This window comes from Mustelus asterias, chromosome 22, assembly GCF_964213995.1.
Source record: "Mustelus asterias chromosome 22, sMusAst1.hap1.1, whole genome shotgun sequence".
In the NCBI taxonomy this organism is placed as follows: domain Eukaryota; kingdom Metazoa; phylum Chordata; class Chondrichthyes; order Carcharhiniformes; family Triakidae; genus Mustelus; species Mustelus asterias.
In genome coordinates, this window is record NC_135822.1 from 2,131,270 (window position 1) to 2,157,239 (window position 25,970).

At 44.8% G+C, this 25,970-nt stretch overlaps 1 protein-coding gene across 2 annotated transcripts in view; it reads right to left on the reverse strand.

Moving 5' to 3' along the window:
- Positions 1-25,970, reverse strand: part of LOC144509803 (solute carrier family 2, facilitated glucose transporter member 1) — a 52,109-nt gene that overhangs the window by 19,929 nt on the left and 6,210 nt on the right. The window contains exons 1-3 of one of the 2 annotated variants that reach the window (XM_078238622.1): positions 16,329-16,401; positions 12,438-12,653; positions 1,341-1,436 (exon numbers count right to left, since the gene is read on the reverse strand). In XM_078238622.1, the coding sequence (XP_078094748.1) occupies positions 1,341-1,436; positions 12,438-12,452 (111 nt within the window). In that variant the 5' untranslated portion in view covers positions 12,453-12,653; positions 16,329-16,401. Of the gene's footprint in view, positions 1-1,340; positions 1,437-12,437; positions 12,654-16,328; positions 16,402-25,970 lie in introns of those variants that run through there. The other variant, XM_078238621.1, reaches the window with a different exon arrangement.

Here is a 25,970-nt window from a genome sequence, read left to right on the forward strand (position 1 = left end):
TAGAAGCTTCTCTCTATACCCAGCTAATGACATCATGTCCCATTGATTGATATTCCGTTCTGAGTCCCTGTGCACCATGAGGCATGATTGATCCAATTACCAGTCTACTGTTCTACTGGTTTAAAAAAATCTAAGCAGGAATTATTCAGGGAAGGTGATAATAAACCATATCTATTTATAATTGTCAATATATTAAGGAACAAATATTACATTTACAAACCAGCTGAATGTATACATGGCCAATAATTATTCCATTCCTAAATATTGTATTTCCAATGTGAAGATAGGTTTCAACAGGAACAATTAGACAGATTACTCTGAGCATATTTCCAAAAATGTTACGACTGCTTTCATGAGGACTTTCTCAGAAGCTTCTAGGTGAGAAATTCCACATTGAAGAATGTACTTTCTATTCAGCACCTTCCAGGCCTTTGGTTACGATGGCTAAGCCACAGCTTTGTCACTGGAACGACACTGTCACTGAGCTACCTGGTTTATTCACTCGCCTCCACTGAATTAGCTCATCTCCGCTGCAGTGAAAAGCCTTATCGTAGACAACACATTTAGAAGTAAATGGACAATGTTCCTGTTCTCGATAGCTATTCACTGACCCCTGAGCAAAAATGTTGAGGAAGGGGCAGGATGATGTCAATTGAAGGCAGTCAGGGTTCACACTTTAAGAATGGTTACTGAGGGCTGTGAACTGGAATCTTGCAGAATTTGTGTGGGGAAGAAATACACAATGTAGCAATTCAGTCCAGGTAGATTTAATACAACACTGGTTACAGGACAAAACCATTTTATAAGGATAAATGGAAACTGCATTCTCCAACATGGGGTGACACAGTGGCACAGTAGTTAGCACTGCTGCCTCACAGAGCCAGGGACCTGGGTTCAATTCTGGCCTGGGGTGACTGCGTGGAGTTTGCATGCTCTCCCCGTGTCTGCGTGGGTTTCCTCCGGGTGCTCCAGTTTCCTCCCACAGTCCAAAGTTGTGCGGGTTAGTTGGAATTGTCATGTTAAATTGCCCTTTAGTGTCTGTCTCAAGTTGTGTAGGATAGATGGATTAGCCTTGGCAAATGTGTGGGTTTACTGGGGTAAGGCAGGGGGTAGGGTCTGGGTAAGATATTCTGGCAGAGATTCAATGCAGACTTGATGGGCTGAATGGCCTCCTTTTGTGCTATAAGGATTCTATGATTCTAAATCCAATTAATATAATGTGCTTGAAATTTATTACCATAATACATGCCAAGTGAATCAATCTTTCCCACAATGTGCACAATCCTATTATAAAACAATTGAATGATTTTTTTGACTTGAAGCAGTTCTGAGCATCTTACCTTCTGTGGGGCATTGATGACACCTGTGTTGTATCCAAACTGTACTGAGCCAAGCACTGCAGCGCTTACTGCAATTATTAACTTCCCAGTAATTTTCTGGAAAAAAAAGGAAAAGATAAGATCACATTCTGTACTTTGTGTACCAATGTTAACACAGAGCTGGAATGAAAAGGACACATGGGGAAAGTTGGGAACAGGCAAAGCTTCCGGGTAAGATTTTTCCTGGAGGCAAATTTCTGCGATTTCATTGAATGCAGATGTTTGGTTTGTGAAGACTTTTTTTCCCCTTCCCTCCACTCAATATTTTTCTTTTTCTGGTTTGGTTTTCTGTGTGTTCCAGTACAAATGCTTTTTTCCTTATAAGCAATCGATAACTTTATATTTGACTAAAATGTCTCCCATTTTCTGTTTTCATCGATTAACATGATTATCCTTCGAGGAGAAGCCTCCAGTCAGCTGAGCAATCCTGAACAAAGACCCCCAACTTGGAATCGAATGCCCACATTTCTACTTTATTGGCCAGAGTGCGTCTGCATCTTTATTCTGCCTCATTTACAGAACAATTACTCACTTGTTACCATTAAACATTAGCTTTACGGACTCTGGTCACATTCTTTAATCGCTTTCCTGCAGTTCAGCAAAAATCTCAGACTGGGTACAGTAAACAGTGCACTTGTCAAAAGTGGCGGTCCTTGTTTTCAACATGTACATTAAGCAGCTTATTTACTTCCCCAGTAACACAAAGCACTGAATTGATTGAAAAACACATCAGATTAAATTCTACTCAATAAACTCGCACAGTTGTGCAATTAATTAAAGTACATCCTCTTCAACCTAAAAATGTCAAATAAGCACAATCAAAATATAAAACCTTTTCCTTTTAAGTAAAGGATTAGAGTTAGGTTGATTAGGCCATGCTAAATTGCCCCTTAGCGTCAGGGGGATTAGCAGGGTGAATACGTAGGTTACAGGGATAGGGATGGGATTGTTGTCAGTGCAGGCTTGATGGGCCGAATGATCTCCTCCTGCACTATAGGGATTCTATGATTCTATGAAAGCATTTCCTTACTTTAATGGGGGCTTTATTTTAATTCAAATTAAAATATGCAGCCTTTTGTAAGCTTAGCTGGAAGAGGGGTGGCACGGTGGCACAGTGATTAGCACTGCTGCTTCACAGCACCGGGGACCCGGGTTCGATTCTGTATTGGGGGAGGGTAGAAATAGCCAAAAAGCTGACAATGCTGGATAAAGCTAGGTGAGAATGTGAGTCAAGAAACTAGAGGTGAAAATGGTTACAACAAAGGACAGGAAACCTGGCAAAGGGAGGCCTTTTGTGGCTGGAGACTGTGTGAGAAGAAAGACAGTTAGACTCCTCCGGTAATGCTACCATTCCTATGACTGTATCCCCACCCAAGCAGCAGCCCACACCCTCTCCACTCCAATTCTGCTTGTACAGTCATCATCCAATACCAACACCTGCCATCCAAAAGAAAATGGAATAGTGCTTGGGGTTTAAAGTTGTTAAACTCAATATTGAAGTCCGTATAGTGCCGGGTGATGCTGTCCCAATGAAGCCCAACACAAAGAAAGAAAGACGGATTCATGTGCATGAACAGGTCAGAGTCATTGTTAGTTATGTCAATGAAGAACCATGTTATGTTGTACCCTGCATTAGAGCCACAGCTACTTGCTAGGTACTGGGAATTGTAACCTGGATTAGAAATTGATGTTGTAACCTATGAAAGAGCAATGCCGCAGGGCGAGGACAGGGAAGTCAGGGTAAGAATGGGACAGAGAATTCAAGTGGCCAGAAGCTCAGGGACAGACTGAATGGAGATTTTCAGCAAAGCCTTTCTGCATTTTCCAATTTCCAATAGAGAGGAGACCTCATTGTGAGCACAGAGTGAGGTTGCTCAGTTGGAAAGAGTACAACTGTTGTTTCACCTGGAAAGATGCTTGGGACCCTGGCAGATGAGCAGAGAGGTTTCCAATCATTTTCACTGGTTCTGATTGGTCACATTCTCCTGTTATCCACCAATTATCCCCAGTTTCAATCTTCTTCTCAATCACATTCCATAAAACAACGTTTGAGAATACAGCCAATCCTCACCCACCTCACAGTATTCCTCTCAAAACACTTCAAAAATTCCACAACTAACATACAAACTTGGCTCAAAATTCTCACCATGAAGCTCTCCAATCACAGACAACCGAGTACACCCTTTCCCAATTTTCACCACTCTTCCTCTCCGGAGTTAGAATGCTCACTACAAGAGGGCAGTCAATAAACTAGCCCCCGTGTAAATAAACAAATTCAGAGCCAACCATTTCTAATCCAGGTTACAATTCTCAGTAACTAGCAAGTAGCTGTGGCTCTAACGCAGGTAACAACATAACATGGTTCTTCATTGACATAACTAACAATGACTCTGACCTGTTCATGCACACGGGTCTGTCTTTCATGAGTGAACTCCTGATGTTATTTGTCTGAGGTCAGGTTAACAGGTAGACACACTTAGAGTTAGTGAGGAGGGACAAGGAAAGGTCCCATCTGAAGCAGCGGGGGTGGGATTAGTTCCTCTGAAGTGGGTGGAGAGAGAGAGAATAAATTTTCTTGAAAGAGAGGTGCCTGCGCGCCTCTCTTCACTTCACCTGATGAAGGAGCAGCTCCAAAAGCTTGTGATTTCAGATATACCTGTTGGGTTCTAGCCTGGTGTCGTGTGACCTCTCACCTTTAAAGAGAGGCAGAGATTCTGAGGGAAGTGGGTAGAAAGGTGCTTTGTTTAGAGGAGAAGGAGAAAATCCACTCAGAGAAATTTGAGGAAGGCACATAAGTGACTTGGATGAAGGGACTGAAGGTGTGGTTGCGAAATTTGCTGACAACACAAAGATAGGTAGGAAAGTAAATTGCGAAGTGGGCGTAGGGAGGCTACAAAGGTTAAGTGAGTGAACAAAGGCCTGGCAAATGGGGTATAGTGTGGGAAAATGTGAAATTGGAAGAATTAAATAGAAACTTACTGTCTAAATGGTGCAAAATTTCAGAGTTCTGAGGTGCAGAGGGATCTGGGTGTCCCCGTGCATGAATCACAAAATATTAATGTACATGTGTAGCAAGTAATTAGGAAAGCTAATAGAATGTTATTGTTTATTGTGAGGGGAATTGATTACAAGAGTAGGGAGGTTTTGCTTCCGTTGTACCAGGTGTTGGCGAGAGCATATCTGGAATATTGTGTACAGTATCAGTCTCCTTATTTAAGAAAAGATTTAAATGCATTAGAAACAGTTCAGAGAAGGTTTACTGGACTAATACCAGGAATGGGTGGGTTGTCTCTAAGGGAAGGTTGGAGAGGTTAGGCTTGTACTCACTAGAGTTTGGAAGAATAAGAGGCACATTGATCAAAACCTTCAAAATCCTGCGTGGTATTGACAGCGTGGAAGTGGAGAGCATGTCTCCTCCTGTGAGAGAATCTAGAGCTAAGATAATTGATTAAAAATAGGAGGTCGCTTATTTAAGATGGAGATGAGGAGAAATTCTTTCTCTCAGAAGGTCGTGAGTCTTTGGAATTCTATTCCTCAAAAGGCAGTGGAAGCAGAACCTTTGAATATTTTTATGGCACAGCGAGATCGATTCTGGATGAACATGGGTGGGGGCTGTGAAAGGTTATCAGGGGTCAGCAGGAATGTGGGGTTGAGGTTAGCACAGTAAGAAGTCTCACAACACCAGGTTAAAGTCCAACAGGTTTATTTGGTAGCACAAGCTTTCGGAGCGCTGTCCACTCCGAAAGCTAGTGGTTTGTGCTATCAAATAAACCTGTTGGACTTTAACCTGGTGTTGTGAGACTTCTTACTGTGCCCACCCCAGTCCAACACCGGCATCTCCACATCAGGGTTGAGGTTACAATCAGATCAGCCATGATCTGATTGAATGGGGGAGCAGGCTGAAAGGGCCGAGTGGCCTACTCCTGCTCCCAGTTGTATGTTTGTCTGTAAAAAGGCGACACTGTTCAGGGGGAAGGGAGTTTTATTGAGCACAGCAGCGGTGACTGAGCCATCAGCTCCAGAATTCCCTCCAAAAACTTGCGTATCCCTTTTTTTTTAAAGGCTGCTTAAAGCCTATCCCTTTGACCAAGCTTTTGGTCACTGGTATTAAAGTTTGTGATACAGTTCCTCTGAAACGCCATGAAAAATCTTAACCATGTTAAAGGTCCCATATAAATGCAAATGATTGTTGTTGTGGAGCGAGAGTTCCAGGGTCACTTGCAGGCTGGAATGGATCTGTTCAGGGAGAACACCCAGGGATTAGTGCTGGGATTCAGTAACAGATCCTGCAAAGGTTTTCACAGATATACGTGACAAGACCTGATAACATCACTGGGATACGAGTGCAATTTGACATCAAAGGACTGACCAATAATGTAAGACTGACCCACATAACGAGACATTATGACAAGTAACCAAACGTGTGGTGAAGGAGGTAGCTTTTAAGCAGAATATGTAAAGAAGCAGAGAGATGTGGAAAAGTTTAGGGAGGGAATTCTAAAGCTTAGAGTGAAGACATTCTGTTCAAAGGGATATTTGTTCCCTCCGTATCAGTGTGAAGTTCTAATTCTAAATGATTCAGAAAGACCTCCAATAGCAACTAACCATAAAGGAACAGTGACAGCACAGACAAACACTTTTCCATTTAGTCACGATATCCAATCCAATGACATTATTTCAATATATTACAGCATCATCATTGCTTGTTTATGATGGTAATATGACAATAATGACATGTGCAGCATCATCCCAACCCGCCATCAATCAGTGATGGTGCTCTTTACAAATCAGGACACTTTTTCCGAATAGATTTCCACACATACAAAACAGACCTGGAACTGAAAAAGATCTTTGAAAGAAAATGTAAACACTACATCCTGCAGTCAAAAAACTGTTCTGAAATTTTCCAAATCCACACATTCCTCAGGATTGGTCACAAATATATATATTTACATATCATATATTTTGATTGCATCGCCATTGGTGGCTAGGCTACAAGCTCTGGGATTTCCTCTCTAACTCTCTCTATCTCTCTACTATCCACCATTAAGATGCCCCTTAAAACTTTCTCCTGGATCTAATACGTCCTTATGAGGCTCGGTGTCAGATTCTGTTTTTAACGCTCCCTTGAAGCTATAATGCTAAAGGTGCTATAGCCATATAAGTTGTTGTCGTATGTGAGCACCCATGGCAACTGGAATGAGCTGTTAATTATCCGCAAGTGGACACCCAGCCACGGCTATGAAGAGAATCCCAGTGGGACACGTGAAGTGCCCTGAATCGTCAGTGTCCTCTCAATTAGACATTCCAAAAGTGATTAACAGTGATAGTGCTATGGTTGATGTGTGGCCTGACCTCACAAGGCCTACATTGGCAACTCGCAACACTTAAGAAGCTCAACATCATCCAAGACAAGGCAGCTCATTTGACCCATCTACCGCCTTAAACATTCATTCCCTTCAACACCAATGCACACTGGCAGCAGTGTGTACCATCCACAAGATGCACTGCAGGAACTCACCAAGGATCCTTCGACAGCACCTTCCAAACCTGCGACCACTACCATTGAGATGGACAAGAGCAGCAGATACATGCGAACACCACCACCTGCAAGTTCCCCCCCCCCCCCCCCCCCAAGCTACACACTATCCTGATTTGGAAATATATCACCGTTCCTTCACTGTCACTGGGTCAAAATCCTGGAACTATCTCATGGCTAAACAAACAGAAATCACAGGCCTTTAGCTGAAATTGTGAAGTCAGATTCCCTCTGTTCAGCCAATGGAATTGTGCAACTTAGCTTTAATTATGGGCAGGAGCAGGAAGTAGAATAAACACAGGCAAGCGGACAAAAGTTCAGGAGTTTCCATCTGCATTCAGCTTTTCCTGAACTGTGTTCACAATGTTGTCATTCCCATTTCACAACATTACTGTCTTAAACGCAGTCAGAGTTGCACATACATATAGCTAAGCATCAACTTTATTTCTATTCCCTGAATTTGGATTCTGCAGCCCAGCACCAAGGACTGACTCACTTCCTGCTTGTGTAAACACATGTACTATCCAGGGCAACAGACTGGCAGACTAAGGTTTAATTGAACGTGTTGCCTAATGTATTAAGTAATACAAACTCTGGGCGTTGGTCAAAAGGGTGAGGGCTTCTGCGATTCAATTTTTTAAAAATATATAACATTTGGAAAAATTTGAAGGGATGGGGTTGAAGAGGTTGGATTTCAATCCCAACTCTGCGTGGCCACCTGAAATAACCAGGTTTATGCACCCCCTGGAAAGCTGCCTGGACTGAGCCATTTACAACTTTAAAGTTTTAAAAAATGTATTTATTAGTGTCACAAGTAGGCTTACATCAACACTGCAATGAAGTTACTGAGAAAATCCCCTTTAATGGATCTTCCTAAACTAAGATGGCCTTTCAAAATTGACGTCTTTCTAATTCACACAATGCTGAACAGAATTGGGTTACACCATTGTGCCCAGAAGTGATTTTAACTTCATCCCAAACTAGAAAGTTTGGCCTGCTTCTCCTTGAGGTGCAGACCAGTGTTTTGGGAGCTGGACATGCCTCCTCCAGTTATTCTCACTGTCTTTTTTAAGGGGCCAGGAGGAACAGGTGTATTCATGTGGGCCCCACAAGGAACATTTTTTTCCCCTATCATCGACACACAACCTCCTCCCCCCAACTCCCTATGATGAGACCCTCGCTGGAACCCTTTTCCTGCAGCACCAGGAGATGGCCATTGTCCACCTGTACCTCCAGAGAGCGAAGTTTGCTTCCACCTCATCACGTTGACTGCTGACCCAGCAGCTAAAATCTCCAATGCCTCATCACTAAAACCAGCTGTTTCCTGTTGGAAAGCTTCTGGCAATTAGAATCTCCCCACCTCTGGTGCGGGTCATTTATTGCTGCATCACCAAGTGAGTATAATTTCCCTCTGCAGAACTATTGAACACTGCACCAAGTAACTGCTCCAAATAAAGTTCACCAGCGCAGTCCCCAAACGTAACATAATCACTGCCTCCTGATTTATCTTGTCCTTTTAACCTTGACAGTGTCCTGCATGTGAGTGAGTCAAGTGATTTCCCTGCAGCAAGTAATCTGATATCACTCCGAAGCCCTCAGGCCTCCAACACCTCTATGACAAATTGCGTTATGCGAGCAGTGAATTACATCACAGTTGTAACTGGAGAAAGCTGCCGGATCTTTCTGCAGAGGGGCTTCCCAGGACAAACGCTTAGTCTGTCTGTTCTCCCACGTGACCATTTTTCGGACGATCTAAACGGATTATTTTGTGACTCAGTCAAAGAAAGGCCTTGGATTTATTTAACACTTGTCCCTAACTTGGGAATGCCCAATGAAGGGGAGTCACCGTTATAATGTAGGAAACACTGTGTATTTGTGCACAGCAAGATCCCACAAACAGCAATGTGAGAATGACCAGAAAATCTGTTTCATAATGTTAATTGAAGTATAAACATTGGTTGGGATATTGACGAGAACTGCCCTGTTCTTCAGAATAGTGCCATGGGATCTCGTCTCCTTCGAGGTCAGAGAGCTGACTTTAACATTTTTTTCTGAAATATGGCCCCTCTGGCAGTGCAACACTATTCACATTGCACTGGAACTTTCGTCTAAATTATGGGCTCAGATCTTTGGAGTGGGTCATGAACTGAACTTTCTGACTCTGGGCTGGGAGGACTGCCCACTGAACTACACGGTACTGGCAAACATAGACCAGCGAGTCAGAACTACAGCTCAGAGTTCCGTACCTTCAAGCACTCACTCGATTACTCCTATTGCAAGTGCAGTCTGGTAAAAGAACCTCCAACTCCTAGTTCCATGTGATTGGACGATGCCTGTATTTTACAATATCCAGTAATGCAGTGAGTAACAGTAATAGCCGTGTGTCTATCAGCGAGTCTGTAAAAGTTTCTCCATCTCTGCTGCCAGTCCACAAGTCCTAAAAGGACAGTACGGTGGCACAGTGGTTAGCACTGCTGCCTCACAGTACCAGGGACCCGGGTTCAACTCTGGCCTTAGGTGTCTATCTGTGTGGAGTTTGCACGTTCTCCCCATGTCTGCATGGGTTTCCTCCGGGTGCTCCGGTTTCCTCCCAAAGTTCAAAGATGTGCGGGTTAGTTGGATTGGCTAAATTGCCCCTTAGTGTCAAAGATGTGTAGGTTAGGGGAATTATTGGGGTAAATGCATGGGGTTACGGGATAGGGCCGAGAGTAAGATGATCCGTCGGAAAATCAATGGGCCAAATGGCATCCTTTCTGCACTGTAGGGATTCTATGATTCCAGCATGCATTTCTGTCACCTTTCAGGAACATGTAAGTTTGTTGACACTTTACTATTCTCAAATCCTTTTGCAACTCATGGTTTAAAACAGCAGCATGTGCACAGGTTGAAGCAACGCAAAACCAGTAAAGCTGGCTTGCTGACGACATCATTATTGATTTTCAGTGCTGTGCTATTTTGATTCTTGCTTTATAAATTGTTCAGCCTTGGAACATTCTAGAAAAGTCTTGAAGACAGATCTGTTTAAAGGTGCAAGCTTTCTATTGCAATATTTCAGAAATGCCAGAGAATATATTTCTAATATCCATTGCAAATATTACACCGACAGAGAAGTTTATACAAAGTTTCTGAACCTGGCTGTCTACATGATATGCAGCACTGACTAATCATGCAAATGGGCACAGCTGCACCCAGCCCTTGTATATGAAATGTTGAATCCAAAAGTATTTAGTTGGTATTACATTAAAATGCTGATGTTGCGTCAAGAAATAGATCTCGTAACTTTAGTTGGTTTAATGCACTCATGATAATGTCTAGTTGTGTTATTTCAGTTGAGTGAAGGGAAACGGGTTTTGTGCGGTCTAGGTGATTCAGTAAATGTGGATATTGCTGATTAAGAATTTATGATATTCATTGTTGCCACAGCAACAGATCCCTGAAAGCACTTAAGCTGTTTTATTCCTTTCACATGACTTAGCGACCACACTTCCACTCCATCTAACCCAGTCATCGCTTTTTCAGCTCTGCTTACTCAAGATAAGAAAATGAATTAATAGTGGAAATGATTACAATCGTTTTAAGTGCAGAAATTAAGGCTTAATTAGTCAACATCTCTTGTGAATACACAACAGATATATCCTCTAGGGACCCGGGTTCGATTCCGGCCTTGGGTCACTGTCTGTGTGGAGTTTGCACGTTCTCCCCGTGTCTGTGTGGGTTTTCTCTGGGTGCTCCGGTTTCCTCCCACAGTCCAAAGATGTGCGGGTTAGATGGAATGGCCACGTTCAAATTGTCCCTTAGGGCCCCAGATGTGTAGGTTAGGTGGATTAGCCATGGTAGATGTGTGGCAGTACAGGGATAGGGTGGAGGAGAGGGCCTGGGTAAGGTACTCTGTTCGTGAGTCAGTGCAGACTCGATGGGCTGAATGGCCTCTTCTGCACTGTCGGATTCAATGAATCATATGTACAAGTTAGTACACAATGGTGTTTAAAATATAAGTAGCAAGCAGATTTGAGAATAATGGGGATATAAAGTGTTAACCATTACAGAGGAGACAGAGAAGTTACAGAACATAAAAGTGCCCATTTTCCCAGCAAGCGATGTGTGGCCTGGGGGCTGCTGAGGTGGGATCTCTGTACGCTCACCGGCTCACGTACACACTGCATTCTTCCCGCAGTCTTACCCAGTAACTGGGCAAAAAGACTGAACCATCCCATCTCACAGAACAATGTGATTTTAAACTGTTACATGCCGATATCCCACTGAAATTCAGAAGGGCGGCTCTCTGTGTGGAGTTTATGATGTCCATGATCAGCATGGAAATGTGTGCAATAGTTTAGGGAGCAAGCGATTCGGTCACAGTTACTTGGAATAAACGGATAAATCTTTCTGTTAAAAGCGTTGCAACACACCCCCTGAAATGAATGAGGAAATTTTCTCCCACCAGGAGGTTAAATGATTTGTCTCTTTTTGGCCAATACACAAATCCGCTGTGGGAGTTTTACTGGAAGTCACTGTTCGAATTGGTTCTAATCCCGCCTGGAAGAGTTTTACCCTGGGGGGGGGGGGGGGGGTGTTACTGATGGATAGATGGCTAAAGGAGCTGGTGGAATTATAATGGTGAATTATTCAGCAAATTGTGTCAATACATTAAAAGGAACTAGACTTTTTAATTTATGGGATTAGTTTTTGACATCTGAGGCATTGTATTCACACATTAACTGGAGTCATTATTAATCAGAATGATTAAACAAACAGTTGGGTTTTAACCAGTTCCCTTGTTGATAATCTAGGATTTAAATCCCGATCGAAATTTACCCAGAAATATTTAACACATTGGGGCTGCTTAGCAGTTTGTTAATTGATCCATTGAAAATCTGTAGAAGAAGCATTTAGCTTTGCTGGTCTTTAGGGAGTGGGTGCTGAGTTTTAGAATCAACAGAACCTGTTTTTTTTATCTGATAAAGCAGTGTCACACTCCACACTGCATTTTTGGGAACTCGATAACATCTCAAGGAATCAAAACTTTTGCTGATAATAAATTCACTGATTTCCATCCTAATTAAAGTCTTCCTCAAGCTTGGAATTCTTTTTTTAGAAATCTGTTCTCGGTTTTGGATGATTAAGGCAGGCATTTGTTTCACTCGCTGTTTTGGAAACATGCTCTGTAAGGCAGAAGGACAATGACTCTTTGTGATTATTTCTCCTCCTTCAGACAGTGAGTAATATTGACATACCCCCCCTCGCTCTCTCTCTCTCACACACAGAGTAAAAATACAATCATTCCCTCTCCTCTCCTATCTGTCTGCTCTGTTCTTCACCCTCAATGTAAACTGCAAACTCCTTGAACACACAGAAAAGTTTCAAAAGGAGATACATCCCACCTCTTCTTTTTAAAAAGTCCCATGTTCTTCCGCATTGTAAAAGCTTCGCACTGGTTTAAAGTTTCAGTGTAATATCCCACCCACCCCCTCCTTTTCAATGACTGATGGCAGGGTACAGTTTAGCAATGTAAACCTTACCTTCTCTGTGGCCATTCTAGTGTCACACACTGAGGGGAACCCCTTTGATTGCAGTAAATTTTTCAATAAAACTGGCTTGGATGATTCGCCGTTGGTTCAAATCCTTCTGGAATTAGAGCCTGTGATAAGTCCTCACACAAAATGTTCTTGGTATTCGGTAGAAAACAGCCTCCCAGTAGAAAGTTCCTTGTGTGTCCTTCTGTCCTGCAATGTAATCTGGAGGGGGGGCAGAAGAAGGAACTGCTCTTTGTGTGTCAGTGATTTGAATGGGATTGGATATCAATGAGTGACGTTAGAGAGGTGTGTGATGGGCTTGCCACACTCCCATTTGCTGAGGACAGAATGAGCAAGTTTCCTGTGGTGCTGGCAGTCAGCGAGCTCCCATCCCCCAGAGCTAAGCAGCAATCTCCTGTAACAAATGCTGCTGTATTCAGATTTATCTCGCGCTGCATTCCCTTTACAGTTCGAAAGTTACAGGAACAAGTCAAAGTTAGATATTAACAGTCACTGTACAATATATATACATCACCAGTAAACCCCGAGCAGGAACAGGGGAGACTGGAATGTGTGGTTAATGTAGGGAACCCCCTACTCTGGCCTCACAGGATCTTTCAGGCTCGGTTCAGATTTAAAACACCCCTTTTCCAACCGGACTATCTGGATGGTTCCCAAGTTTAAACCAAACTTTTTAAATAGCTTTTTTCTCTGTTGATTGCTGCGTTTTTAAGTCTGGGTTTTTCTTTGGAACTGGGTGAGACGTATCTGAATATTGTGTGGCACTGTGTCGAGTGCCTTTTGGAAGTCCATGTACCCCAGATCAAAAGCATTACCCTCATCAACCCTTTCTGGCACCTCTTCAAAAAATACTCCAGCAGGTTAGTTAAACATGACTTTCCCTTAACAAATTGCGGACTTTCCTTAATTAACCCCATACACGCCCAGGTAACTATTCATTTAATCCCAAATGATTGTTTCTAGAAACTTTTATCTAGGCAAGGTGGCATAGTGATTAGCACTGCTGCATTACAGCACCAGGGACCCGGGTTCGATTCCAGTGTTGGGTCACTGTGCAGAGTCTGCATGTTCTTCCCATGTCTGCGTGGGTTTCCTTCAGGTGCACTGGTTATTTGATTTGGTTTATTATTTTCACATATATTAGCACTAGAACTAAAACTAGAACCAGAGGGCTCGGGCTACAGGGACGATCTTTTAAAACAGAGATGAGGAGGAATTTCTTCAGCCAGAGAGTGGTGAATCTGTAGAACTCTTTGCTGCAGAAGGCTGTGGAGGCCAGGTCATTGAGTGTCTTTAAGAGAGAGATAGATAGGTTCTTGATTAATAAGGGGATCAGGGGTTATGGGGAAAAGGCAGGAGAATGGAGATGAGAAAAATATCAGCCATGATTGAATGGCAGGGCAGAATTGATGGGCCGAGCGGCCTAATTCTGCTCCTATGTCTTATGGTCTTATAGTATACAGTGAAAAGTATTGTTTCTTGCGCGCTATACAGACAAAGCATACGGTACATAGAAAAGGAAAGGAGAGGGTGCAAAATGTAGTGCTACAGTCTTAGCTAGGGTGTAGAGAAAGATCAACTTAGTGCGAGGTAGGTCCGTTCAAAAGGTTGTCAGCAACAGGGAAGAAGCTGTTCTTAAGTTGGTTGGTACGTGGATTCCTTCCACAGTCCAAAGCTGTGCAGGTTAGGTGGATTGACCATGCTAAATTGTCCCTTCGTGTACCAAGATGTGTAGGTTAGATGAATTAGCCATGGTAATTGTGTGAGGTTACGAGGATAAGATGGGGTAAGGGCCTAGTTAAGATACTTGGTGCAGACCCGATGGACCAAATGGCCTCCTTCTGCGCTGTTGGGATTCTATGATTCTAGGACACACTACGTGTGGTGGAGGGAGTGAATGTTTAGGTTGGTGGATGGGGTGCCAGTGAAGCGGGCTGCTTTGTCCTGAATGGAGTGGTGTTGGAACTGCACCCATCCAGGCAAATAGAGGGTTTTCCATCATACTCCTGACTTGTGCCTTGTAGATGGTGGACAGAATTTGGGGAGTCAGGAGGTGAGTTACTCTCCACAGGATTGCCAGCCTCTGACCTGCTTTTGTAGGCACAGTATTTATATGGCTTTTACAGTTCCATTTCTGATCAATGGTAACTCCCAGGACAGTGGGGGATTCACCATGGTTCAAGCCCTACTCAGAGCAGACACATTTGGGTATTTAAAATGGTAAAGGGTTTAATACGGAGTAAATAAAGAGAAATTGTTCCAATGGCTTAAAGGTCAATGCCGAAAGGACACAGATTTAAAGTGATTGGCAAAGGAATTAGAGACATGAGGAGAAACATGGATTGGTTCAGATTTGGAACATGCTGCCAGGCGGAGATTAAGTCACCAGCGTCACAGGATTTGGATATTGGGAAGGAACAGGATAGCGGAGCTACCTGAATTGGTCTTCGAAAGAGTTGACACGGACCCAGTGGACTGAATAACCTCTGTGTGGTACTATTTATAATTTTATGTATCACATTGTCAATAGATGGAAATAGACAAGATTAACATTCTACACTGAGTTTAGTTTGAATGTACAAAGCAAATGCAACAACTTCATGCCAGGCATTTCGATGGTGAGGCAGACGGCAGAGCAATGTTCCGATTCGTCCCTCTAATGAAGTTGCTGCAGAAATAACAGCAAGAACCAGTCGCCTCATCATTATTTTGACAGCAGATTCTGGTCTATTGAGATAGGGTCAAAGCAGTAGGTTTAAGAAGCATCTAAAAGAAGGAGTGGGAGGTAGAGAGATGGAGAGGCTGAGTGAGCTCAGAGCCCAGGCAGCTGAAGACATGGCTGCCAACAGTGGAGGGATTAAAGCAAGGAAGCTCAAAAGGTCAGAATTAGAAGAATGCAGAGATCACAGAGGGTTGTGGAGTTGGGAGAGGTTACAGAGATAGGGAGGAGTGTGGCTATAGAAAGCAATTTGGACAAACCTCTCGCATATTCTTAACTTTCCAAACCCACAATCACTACCATCTAAAAAGACAAGGGCAGCAGACATATGGGACCACCTGCAAATTCCACTCCAAGTCACTCACCATCCTGACTTGGAAATATATCTGTGCTCCTTCACTGTCACTGGGTCAAAATCCTAGAACTCCCTCCCTAACATCACAGGTATACCTACACCACATGGACTGCAGCGGTTTAAGAGGCAACCCACCATCACCTTCAAGGGCAATTAGGAATGGGCAATTGCTTGGGCAATCCAACAACGCCCACATCCCATGAATGAATAAAAAAAAATACAGAATTAAAACCCAAGGTTGCCAGAGGTGTTCTGGCGGAGGGAACTTGTTTAAGATTTCAACAAAGTGGATTGAGCAATTTAGCCGAAGTCAAAACAGAAAATGCTGGAAAATCTCAGCTGGTCCGACAGCATCTGTGGAGAGAGAATGGAGCCAACGTTTTGAGTCTGGACGACCTGACAAAAGGGGTTCAATCATCTCTGCATGAGTCCCTCAGGGTAGTGTCCTAGGCCCAACCATCTTCACAGCTTCATCAATGACCTTTCATCCATCACAAGGTCAGAAAAGGGGACATTCGCCGATGACTGCACAATGTTCAGCACCATTCGCGACTCCTCAGATACTGAAGCAGTCCATGTCCAAATGCAACAAGACCTGGAGAATATCCAGGCTTGGGCTGACAAGTGACAAGGAAGAATCGCGCCTCCAAGTGCCAGGCAATGACCGTCTCCAACAAGAGAGGATCTAACATCACCCTTTGACATCAATGGCATTACCCATCGCTGAATCCCCCACAATCAACATCCTAGGGCTTACCATTGACCAGAAACTGAACTGGGAATTCTGCAGCGATAAACTCACCTCCTGATTCTCCAAGTTATAAGTCAGGAGTGTGATGAAATACTCTCCGCTTGACTGGATGGGTGCAGCTCCAACAACACTGAAGAAGCTTGACACCATCCAGGACAGTGCAGCCCACTTGATTGGCACCCCATCCACAAACATTCACTCCCTCCACCACCGACACACAGTGGCAGCCGTGTGTACCATCTACAAGATGCACTGCAGCAACTCACCAAAGCGTTTCAGACATCATTTCCAAACCCACAACCTCTGCCACCTAGAAGGAAAGTGCGGCAGATACATGGGAACACCACCACCTGCAAGTTCTCCTCCAAGTCGCTCACCATCCTGACTTGGAAATATATCGCCGTTCCCTCACTGTTGCTGGATCAAATTCCTGGAGCTCCCTCCCTAACAGCACTGTGGGTGGACCTATATTGCATGTTACCACTTGAGTTTAGAAGGTTGTTTTTCTTCATGTGATACCATCGCCATGGAAACACTGATGAACATCTTAGACTTAATCTCTACATTTCATTCCATGACTGTCAGAGAATTTGACAAATAAGATTAATTTGTTTAAAGAGCAGAACTAACTGGAACATTAATTGGGCCCCAATAACTAGACATTAAACAGAGTTCAGCTCATTATACTTTGTTAGGTTACACAATTATTTTCCTACAGGTCACTTGATGCATTTAACAGGTGGGAAGCGAAATCGCTGAAATTACAAACCCTTCCCAGTGACTATCGGAACTCCTGCAGTCAGAAGAAAAAATCAAAACCAATGTTAAAAGCACTGATCTTACCGTCTGAGGGTTAGTGAAGGTGTAATTTCAAGAAAGTCACAAAGACTTTAGTTAAAGATTATTAAGCACCATAAACACATTCCAAACATATTCTAGTAAATCCTCTTAAGAGATTGATACTGGAGGCGGCAGTAATGCCATTACTAAGAAAAGGGACTAGGAATAGACAAGGAAACTTGCTGCCGGTTACCCCATATCCATGGCATGAATCAATAACCCTCCATGTTGGATGCCACTTGGAGGAAGCGCTGAGGGTGCCAAGGGCACAGAATGTATTCTGGGTGAGGACTTCAATGTCCAAGAGTAACTCAGTAGCACCGCCACAGAGCGAATTGGCCGGGTCGTAAAGGACAAAGCTTCTAGACTGGGACTGCAGCTGGGGTAAGGGAGCCAAAAAGGGGAAGAACTTACTTGACCTCATCCTCACCAATCTACCGTCGCAGATGCATCTGTCCATGACAATATCGGGAGGAGTGATCAGCACTCAGTTCCTGTGGACACAAAGTCCCATTTTCACATTGAAAATAACCTCTATCGTGTTGTGTGGCACTATCACCGTGCTAATTAAGATAGATTCCAAACAGATCTAGCAACTCAAGACTGGGCATCCATGTGGGACATCAACAGCAGAACTGTACTCCAGCACAATCTGTAACCTCACGGTCCGGCATAGCCCCCAGTCCACCATTACCATCAAGCCAGGGGATCAACCCTGGTTCAATGGAGAGGGCAGGAGGGCATGCCAGGAGCAGCACCAGGCATACCAAAAAATGAGGTGTCGACCTGGTGAAGCTACAACACAGGACTACTTGCATGCCAAACAATATTGGCAGCAAGCGATAGACGGAACTAAGTGATCCCACAACTGGATGGATCAGATCGAAGCTCTGCAGTCCTGCCACCTCCAGCAGTGAATGATGGTGGACAATTAACTCACTGGAGGAGGAGGCTTCACAAATATCCCCATCCTCAATGATGGAGGAGCCCAGCACCGTTGTGCTAAATATGAGGCTGAAACCTTCGCAACAATCTTCAGCCAGAAGTGCTGAGTGGATGATCCATCTCGGCCTCCTCCTGATGTTTCCAGTATCACGATGCCAGTCTTCAGTCAATTCAATTCACTCCACGTGATATCAAAAAATGACTGAAGACACTGGATGCTGCAAAGGCAATGGGCCCTGATAACTGAGACTTGTGCTCCAGAACTTGCCGCTCCCCAAGCCAAGTTCTTCCAGTACAGTTACAACACTGGCATCTGTCTACCCAACAATGTGGAAAATTGCCCAGGTATGTCCTGTACACAAAACAGAGGACAAATCCAACCTGGCCAATTACCACCCAATCAGTCTACTCTCGATCATCAGTAAAGTGATGGAAGGGGTCATCAACAGCACTATCAAGCAGCACCTGCTCAGCAAAAATCTGCTCAGTGACGCCCAGTTTGGGTTTCGCCAGGATCACTCAGCTCCTGACCTCATTACAGCCTTGGTTCAAACATGGACAAAAGAGCTGAATTCCAGAGATGAGGTGAGAGTGACTGCCCTTGATATCAAGGCAGCATTCGACTGAGTGTGGCATTAAAGGGTCCCTAGCAAAATTGGAATCAATGGAAATCTCCATTTTCTGGAATCAAACCTGGCACAAAGGAAGGTGTGATTGGAGGGTCAGTCATCTCAGCTCCAGGACATCTCTGCAGGAGTTCCTCAGGGTAGCGTCTTAGGCCCAACCTGCTTCATCAATGACCTTCCCTCCATCATAAAGTCAGAAGTGGGGATGTTCGCCGATGATCGCACAATGTTCAAAATGAATCGCGACTCCTCAGATTCTGAAGCAGTCCATGTTCAAATACAGCAAGATCTGGACAATATCCAGGCTTGGGCTGACAAATGACAAGTAACATTCGTGCCACACAAGTACCTAGCAACGACTATCTCCAACAAGAGGGAATCTAACCATCATCCCTTGACATTCAATGGCATTGCCATCGCTGAATCCCCTCACTGCCCCACTATCAGCACCCTGAGGGTTAGCTTAAACAGAAAGTAACTGGACCAGCCGTATAAATACTGTGATTACAAGCGTAGGTCAGAGGCTGGGAATTCTGTGGCGATTAACTCACTTCATGACCCCCCAAAGCCTGTCCACTATCTACAAGGCACAAGTCATGAGTGTGATGGAATACTCCCCACTTGCCTGGATGAGTGCAGCTCCAACAACACTCAAGAAGCTCAACACCACCCAGGACAAAGTAGCCCCGCTTGATTGACACCCTATTCACCACCTTCAACATTAATTCCCTCCATCACCAACAGCAGCCATGTGTACCATGTATGAGATGCACTGCAGGAGCTCAACAAGACTCCATAGAATCCATAGAATCCCTACAGTGAGAAGGAGTCCACTTGGCCCATCCAGTCTGCACCAACTATCCGAAGGAGCATCACTCCCAGGCCCATTCCTCACGTTATCCCCGTAACCCTGCACATTTACCATGCATAATTCCCCCTAACCTACATAACTTTGGACACTAAGGGGCAATTTAGCATGGCCAATCCACCTAACCTGCACATCTTTGGACTTTGGGAGGAAACCGGAGCACCCGGAGGAAACCCACGCAGACACGGGGAGAATGTGCAGACTCCACACAGACAGTGACCCAAGGCCAGAATTGATTTTGATTTGATTTGATTTATTATTGTCGCATGTATTGGTATATAGTGAAAAGTATTGTTTCTTGCGCACTATACAGGCAAAGCATACCATTCATAGAAGGAATGGAGAGAGTGCAGAATGTAGCGTTACAGTCACAGCTCAGGTGTAGAGAAAGGTCAACTTAATGCTAAGTAGGTCCATTCAAAAGTCTGATGGCAGCAAGGAAGAAGCTGTTCTTGAGTCAGTTAGTATGTGACCTCAAACTTTTGTATCTTTTTCCTGACGGAAGAAGGTGGAAGAGAGAATGTCCCGGGTGCGTGGGGTCCTTGATTATGCTGGCTGTTTTTCTGAGGCAGCGGAAAGTGTAGGCAGACTCAGTGGATGGGAGGCTGATTTGCGTGATGACTGGGATTCGTTCACAACACTTTTTAGTTTCTTATGGTCTTGGTCAGAGCAGGAGCCATATTAAGCTGTGGCTTTCTATGGTGCATCTGTAAAAGTTGAACCCAGGTCCCTGGCGCTGTGAGGCAGCAGTGCTAACCACTGTGGCACCATGCCGTCCTTCAACAACACCTTTCAATCCATGGTCTCTCCAACCTAGAAGGACAAGGGAACACCACTAACTAGAAGTTCCCCTCCGAGACACACACCATCCTGAAATATCAGCTTCACTGATGCTAGGTCAAAATGCTGGAACTCCCCCCTAACAGCATTGTGGGTGTACCTACTCATCAGGGACTGCAATGGTTCAAGAAGACAGCTCATTATCCCCTTCTGAAGGGCAATTCAGGATGGGCAAAAATGCTGACCTAGCCGGCGATGCCAATGCCCCGCGGAAAAATTTTAATAAAACTACCCGTGTGATTTGGCACCAGTTTATGGCCATGTAGGGACGGCAGACTGAAGTTATACTGGCAGCTCTGCATTTGTCTCCTGTTGGGGAAAGCAAAGCTCCATACACTCACACCAGCTTCCTGTGCCAACTGCACTTCAATGATAATACTAAATCCTGTGAAACATTCCTAACCTTTTGTACTGACATTCAGATTTAAAAAGCCAAGTTTGAGACGAGCGTAATCTTGCCTGACTTGTCAGAAACATGAAGAGTTATCAGTGCAACAATTTCACACGTGTGGATATCATATATTTTCACCCGTCGATTACACTCCACATTGCCATTGCAGATACAATGGGATAAGTGGCCTCATCCTGTTCTGACACGGTCTAACATTCTATGATGGAAATCATGCAATGAACTTCAATAAAATAAACCTTTTAGCTAATGTATAAAAGTGAGCTTACCCTTTCCTTTGGGTCAATTGTGGTTCAATTGGCAGCACTTAGTCTGAGAATTCAGGGTTCTCGTCCCACTCCAGTACAGCACGGGGCAGGTGGGGGGAGGGGGGGTGGCACTGCACCGTTGGGGGTGTTGGCCTTCAGATGTGACATTAAACTGAGGCCCTATCTGCCCCCACAGATGGACATGAGTGATCCCATGGAACTATATCAAAGAATACAGGGCAGCATGGTGGCACAGTGGTCAGCACTGCTGTCTCACAGAGCCAGGGACCCAGGTTTGAATCCCGGCTTGGGTCACTGTCTGTGTGGGGTCTGCACATTCTCCCTGTGTCAACGTGGGTTTCCTCCGGGTGCTCTGGTTTCCTCCCATAGTCTGAAAGACGTGCTGGTTAGGTACATTGGCCATGCTAAATTCTCCCTCAGTGTAACCCGAACAGGCACCGGAGTGTGGCGACGAGGGAATTTTTTCAGTAACTTCATTGCAGTGTTAATGTAAGCCTACTTGTGACACTAATAAATAAACTTTAAGAAGAGCAAGGGAGTATGCCCAGACATTCTGGTCAATATTTATCCCTCAATCAACGTCACAAAAACACATTATTTACTCACTATCAAATTATTGTCTGTGGGATTTTGCTGTGTGAATTAGCCACTGTGTTGCCTACATTTCAATACTGTCCACACTTTAAAAGAACATCATTGGCCGTGAAGTGTTTTGAGATGGCATGCGGCGGTGAAAGGTGTTATGGAAATGCAAGTCTATTTTTCAAACTCCAAGTCATCTTTTCATTGACGTCTGCTCACGTTTCGAGTCTGGATGACCCTTCGTCTGACCCTTGGTCACCTAGACTCAAAACATTAGCTCTGTCTCTCTCCACAGACGCTGTCAGAGTCGCTGAGATTTTCCGGCATTTTCTATTTTTGTTTCAGATTCCAGCTTCTGTGGGAATTTGCTTGTATTTTCCTGGATGTTATTCCTTCTCTTCTCATCATTTAAGCCTTGTTTCCAGTCAGGGGAATTCTTGGCCTTGCTGCAACCTTCAGAAACTTGAACATCGCCAGGGCTCATGATGTCATTCTTGTCCTTCCCCTCTTCCATTCCTATTGGTTACTCAACTCTTCCAAGATGCCCAGCAATACTCCCTTCAACAAGGAAGATATGATGCTATAGACAAATATAACAACGTATGTGGAATATCTAATCTATCCACATTATTACTGAGTGATAAAGTCATTATAAATGAGCTGTTTCAGAGAATTGGTAGATTGTCTTTCCCTGATACGGGCTATTTTATGCTAAAGAATTTCAATAGAATTGGTTACCCTATTTATCTTGTGGTTCCAAAATAGTATTATTTTCTTTTCTGATCCATTTCAATCCCAGTGTCCATAAAAGTCACCAATTGCTGCTCTGTTTATGGTCACGCCAGAGTCATGGCAATCCTTGTCCAAGTTCCATGCAATGCCAATCAGAATTATAATTCAAGTATTCGGCCATCTATTCCCACCCCACCCTCCGCCACCCCTCCCCCCGCCAACACCCACCCACAGTCGGGTATGAGGGGAAGTTTTGCATTTGCTCTCCTGGCTTCAGTAAATTAGAGCTCATTTAAAACTCTGCTGCCCTTGCCTTAACTCGCAGCAAGCCATCTTAGCCCCGTTTGTCTGACCCACCAGCGCTCCTGGTCACTGGGCGGAATATTACCGGCACGTCCAACCAAGGTTCGTACGATCCCGCCCGATGCCAACAGAGAATATTGTTCTCCGAGCCTCGCCCGCCCCCGGAATCGGGACAGGCATGCCGGTAAAATTTCAACCATTGATTTTAAAATTCCCATCCTTGTTTTCCTTTCCCTTCTTTGCCTCAACCAACTCCAAGACCCTCCACGATATTTGCACTTCTTTATCCTCCCTTTACATTTCCACTTCTGTAATTCTCTCCCGACATCTCTCCACACCTCTCCGCCCCTTTGACCATGCTGGTGATCATCTGACCTAATGGCTGGAATTCTCAGGACCCCCTGCGGAGTTTTTCTCGGCAGTGGAAGGTGGTGCGCCATTGGCCAGTGACGGGATTGTCTGGTCCCACCACTTTCAATGGGATTCCCATTGATTGCATTCCACATGCCCGGGAAATCTGCAGGGGGGTGCGCTGCTGGTGGGACCACAATATCCCGCTGGCGAGAAGAGCTGGAAGACTGTGCCCAATGCAGCTGTCGATGTTTTGTTTCCACAGAATCCCTACAGTGCAGAAAGAGGCCATTTGGCCCATCAGGTCTGTACTGACAACAATCCCATCTGACCCTATCCCTGTAACTCCACGTATTTACACTGCTCATCCCGCTGCCATTAGGGTCAATTTCACATTGCCAATCCCCCACCTAACCTGGGAGGAAACTGGAGCACCCGGAGGAAACCCACGCAGACATGGGGAGAACGTGCAAACTCCACACAAACAGTCATCCGAGGCCGGAATTGAACCTGGGTCCCTGGCGCTGTGAGGCTGCAGTGCCAACCACTGTGCCACCGTGTCACCCATTAAAAATACTGAGGTCATGGTGTCTTATTCATAGAATCATAGAATCCCTACAGTGCAGAATGAGGCCATTTGGCCCATCGGGCCTGTACTGACGACGATCCACCCGACCCCTACCCCGTGACCTATGTAATTACCCTGCTAATCCCCCTGACATTAAGGGTCAATTTGGCATGGCCAATCCACCTAACCTGCACATCTTCGGACTGTGGGAGGAAACCAGGGCACCCAGAGGAAAGCCACACAGACACGGGGAAAACGAGCGAACTCCACACAGACAGTCCGGGTCCCTGGCGCTGTGAAGCAGCAGTGCTAACCACTGTGCCACCGTGCCACCCCAAATTGTTATTGTTTTGTAATGTTCCTGTGAATTATGTTAATATGCCAAATAAATATAGGTTATTGTTGTTGTTGAACTATGCTGAATATAAACATGAAAAATGCCGCAAGATTCACGAATGACATGTGTGCCCATATTAGGAGAAGGAAGAATTGGCCTCAGCATTCGGAATAAACACTCTGTCCTTACACAGGAAAAGGAGTGGCTTTGGACAATGCCAAGTGATTTCGACATGTACCACTGACGTCAGGCAGGCTGGAGTAAAGGGTGAAAGTGTGCTCAGAGACCGAGGAAGGAGCAGTGTCTTCAGTGTGTGGCAGGGAAGTGTTTCTGGGAACGACTGGATACGTTGCCACAATTCCTTTGGACAAACCTCCAGTGGAACTCAGTCACCCCTAACCTCCCCATCCGTCACGATGCAGCTGCACCCCCTGGGCTGTGCGTCCAACGAGTTATATTCTCATTTCTAAGTATTTTGTAAATAATGAGAAGCGGCAGCAGTTTCGGGAGAATTTATTGGCAGCAACAGCATGCTCCTGAACGGGCTGCCCGGGATTCCACAAAAAAATAAACACAGATTCTCCGGCCTTGAAAGCTGCCCAGTAGAATTCTGCTGAGAGTTTTGCTGAGTAAAATGCGAGTTCAGAGCACTTTTCCACTCTGCTGAGAAAGAGTAAAACTAAAACCTTTGTTACACTTGGCTGCCTCACACTAGACTCTGAGGACGAGCAGAGCTGAGGGAAGTCAATGCCTTAATTTGGTGCGTTGCTGATGAAATCTTGTAATTGTACCAACATTCTTTATGTGAGAGTCAGGGGGAGTGTGAGGGATATGGTTTACTGATGGTTATGTCACTGGACTAATGATCTAGAGCCCAAGCTGATCCTCTGGAGACATGGGGGGGTGCGATTTTCCCAACAAATGGCTTGTGGTGAGAAAATGGCAATTTTCCCACACTTTGTCAATTTTTGGGAGAGGGGCGAATTTTGCACCGGCTCTGAGAGGGGCGGGGCCTCAACACACCGGCAAACCCGCCTTCAAAGTAAAGTTGAATTCCCCCTCCCTCCCCCCACAGAAATTGGGAACTCACCGCCTGCCCCCCCTCCATTGCAAGGCATGTTTCCCCACCCCACTGACCAAAAAGGACCACAGGCATTGGGGCAATGGTGATCCCTTCATAAACCCCTTCATGCCCCACCCTTTGTGGCCCCCTACAAGCCACACCCATGTCAACCCACCCACTCAGGGCCCACCCCCTCCGGCCCCACCTCCTTTGCCATAGAACCATAAAAAATTACAGCTCAGAAACAGGCCTTTTGGCCCTTCTTGTCTGTGCCGAACCATTTTTTGCCTAGTCCCACTGACCTGCACTTGGACCATATCCCTCCACACCCCTCTCATCCATGAACCCGTCCAAGTTTTTCTTAAATGTTAAAAGTGACCCCGCATTTACCACTTTATCCGGCAGCTCATTCCACACTCCCACCACTCTCTGCGTGAAGAAGCCCCCCCCTAATATTCCCTTTAAACATTTCTCCTTTCACCCTTAACCCATGCCCTCTGGTTTTTTTCTCCCCTAGCCTCAGCGGAAAAAGCCTGCTTGTATTCACTCTATCTATACCCATCAAAATTTTATACACCCCTATCAAATCTCCCCTCAATCTTCTACGCTCCAGGGAATAAAGTCCCAACCTATTCAATCTCTCTCTGTAACTCAGCTTCTCAAGTCCTGGCAACATCCTTGTGAACCTTCTCTGCACTCTTTCAACCTTATTTACATCCTTCCTGTAACTAGGTGACCAAAACTGTACACAATACTCCAAATTCAGCCTCACCAATGCCTTATATAACCTTACCATAACACTCCAACTTTTATACTTGATACTCCGATTTATAAAGGCCAATGTACCAAAGGCACTCTTTACGACCCTATCCACCTGTGACGTCACTTTTAGGGAATTCTGTACCTGTATTCCCAGATCCCTCTGTTCAACTGCACTCTTCAGAGTCCTACCATTTACCC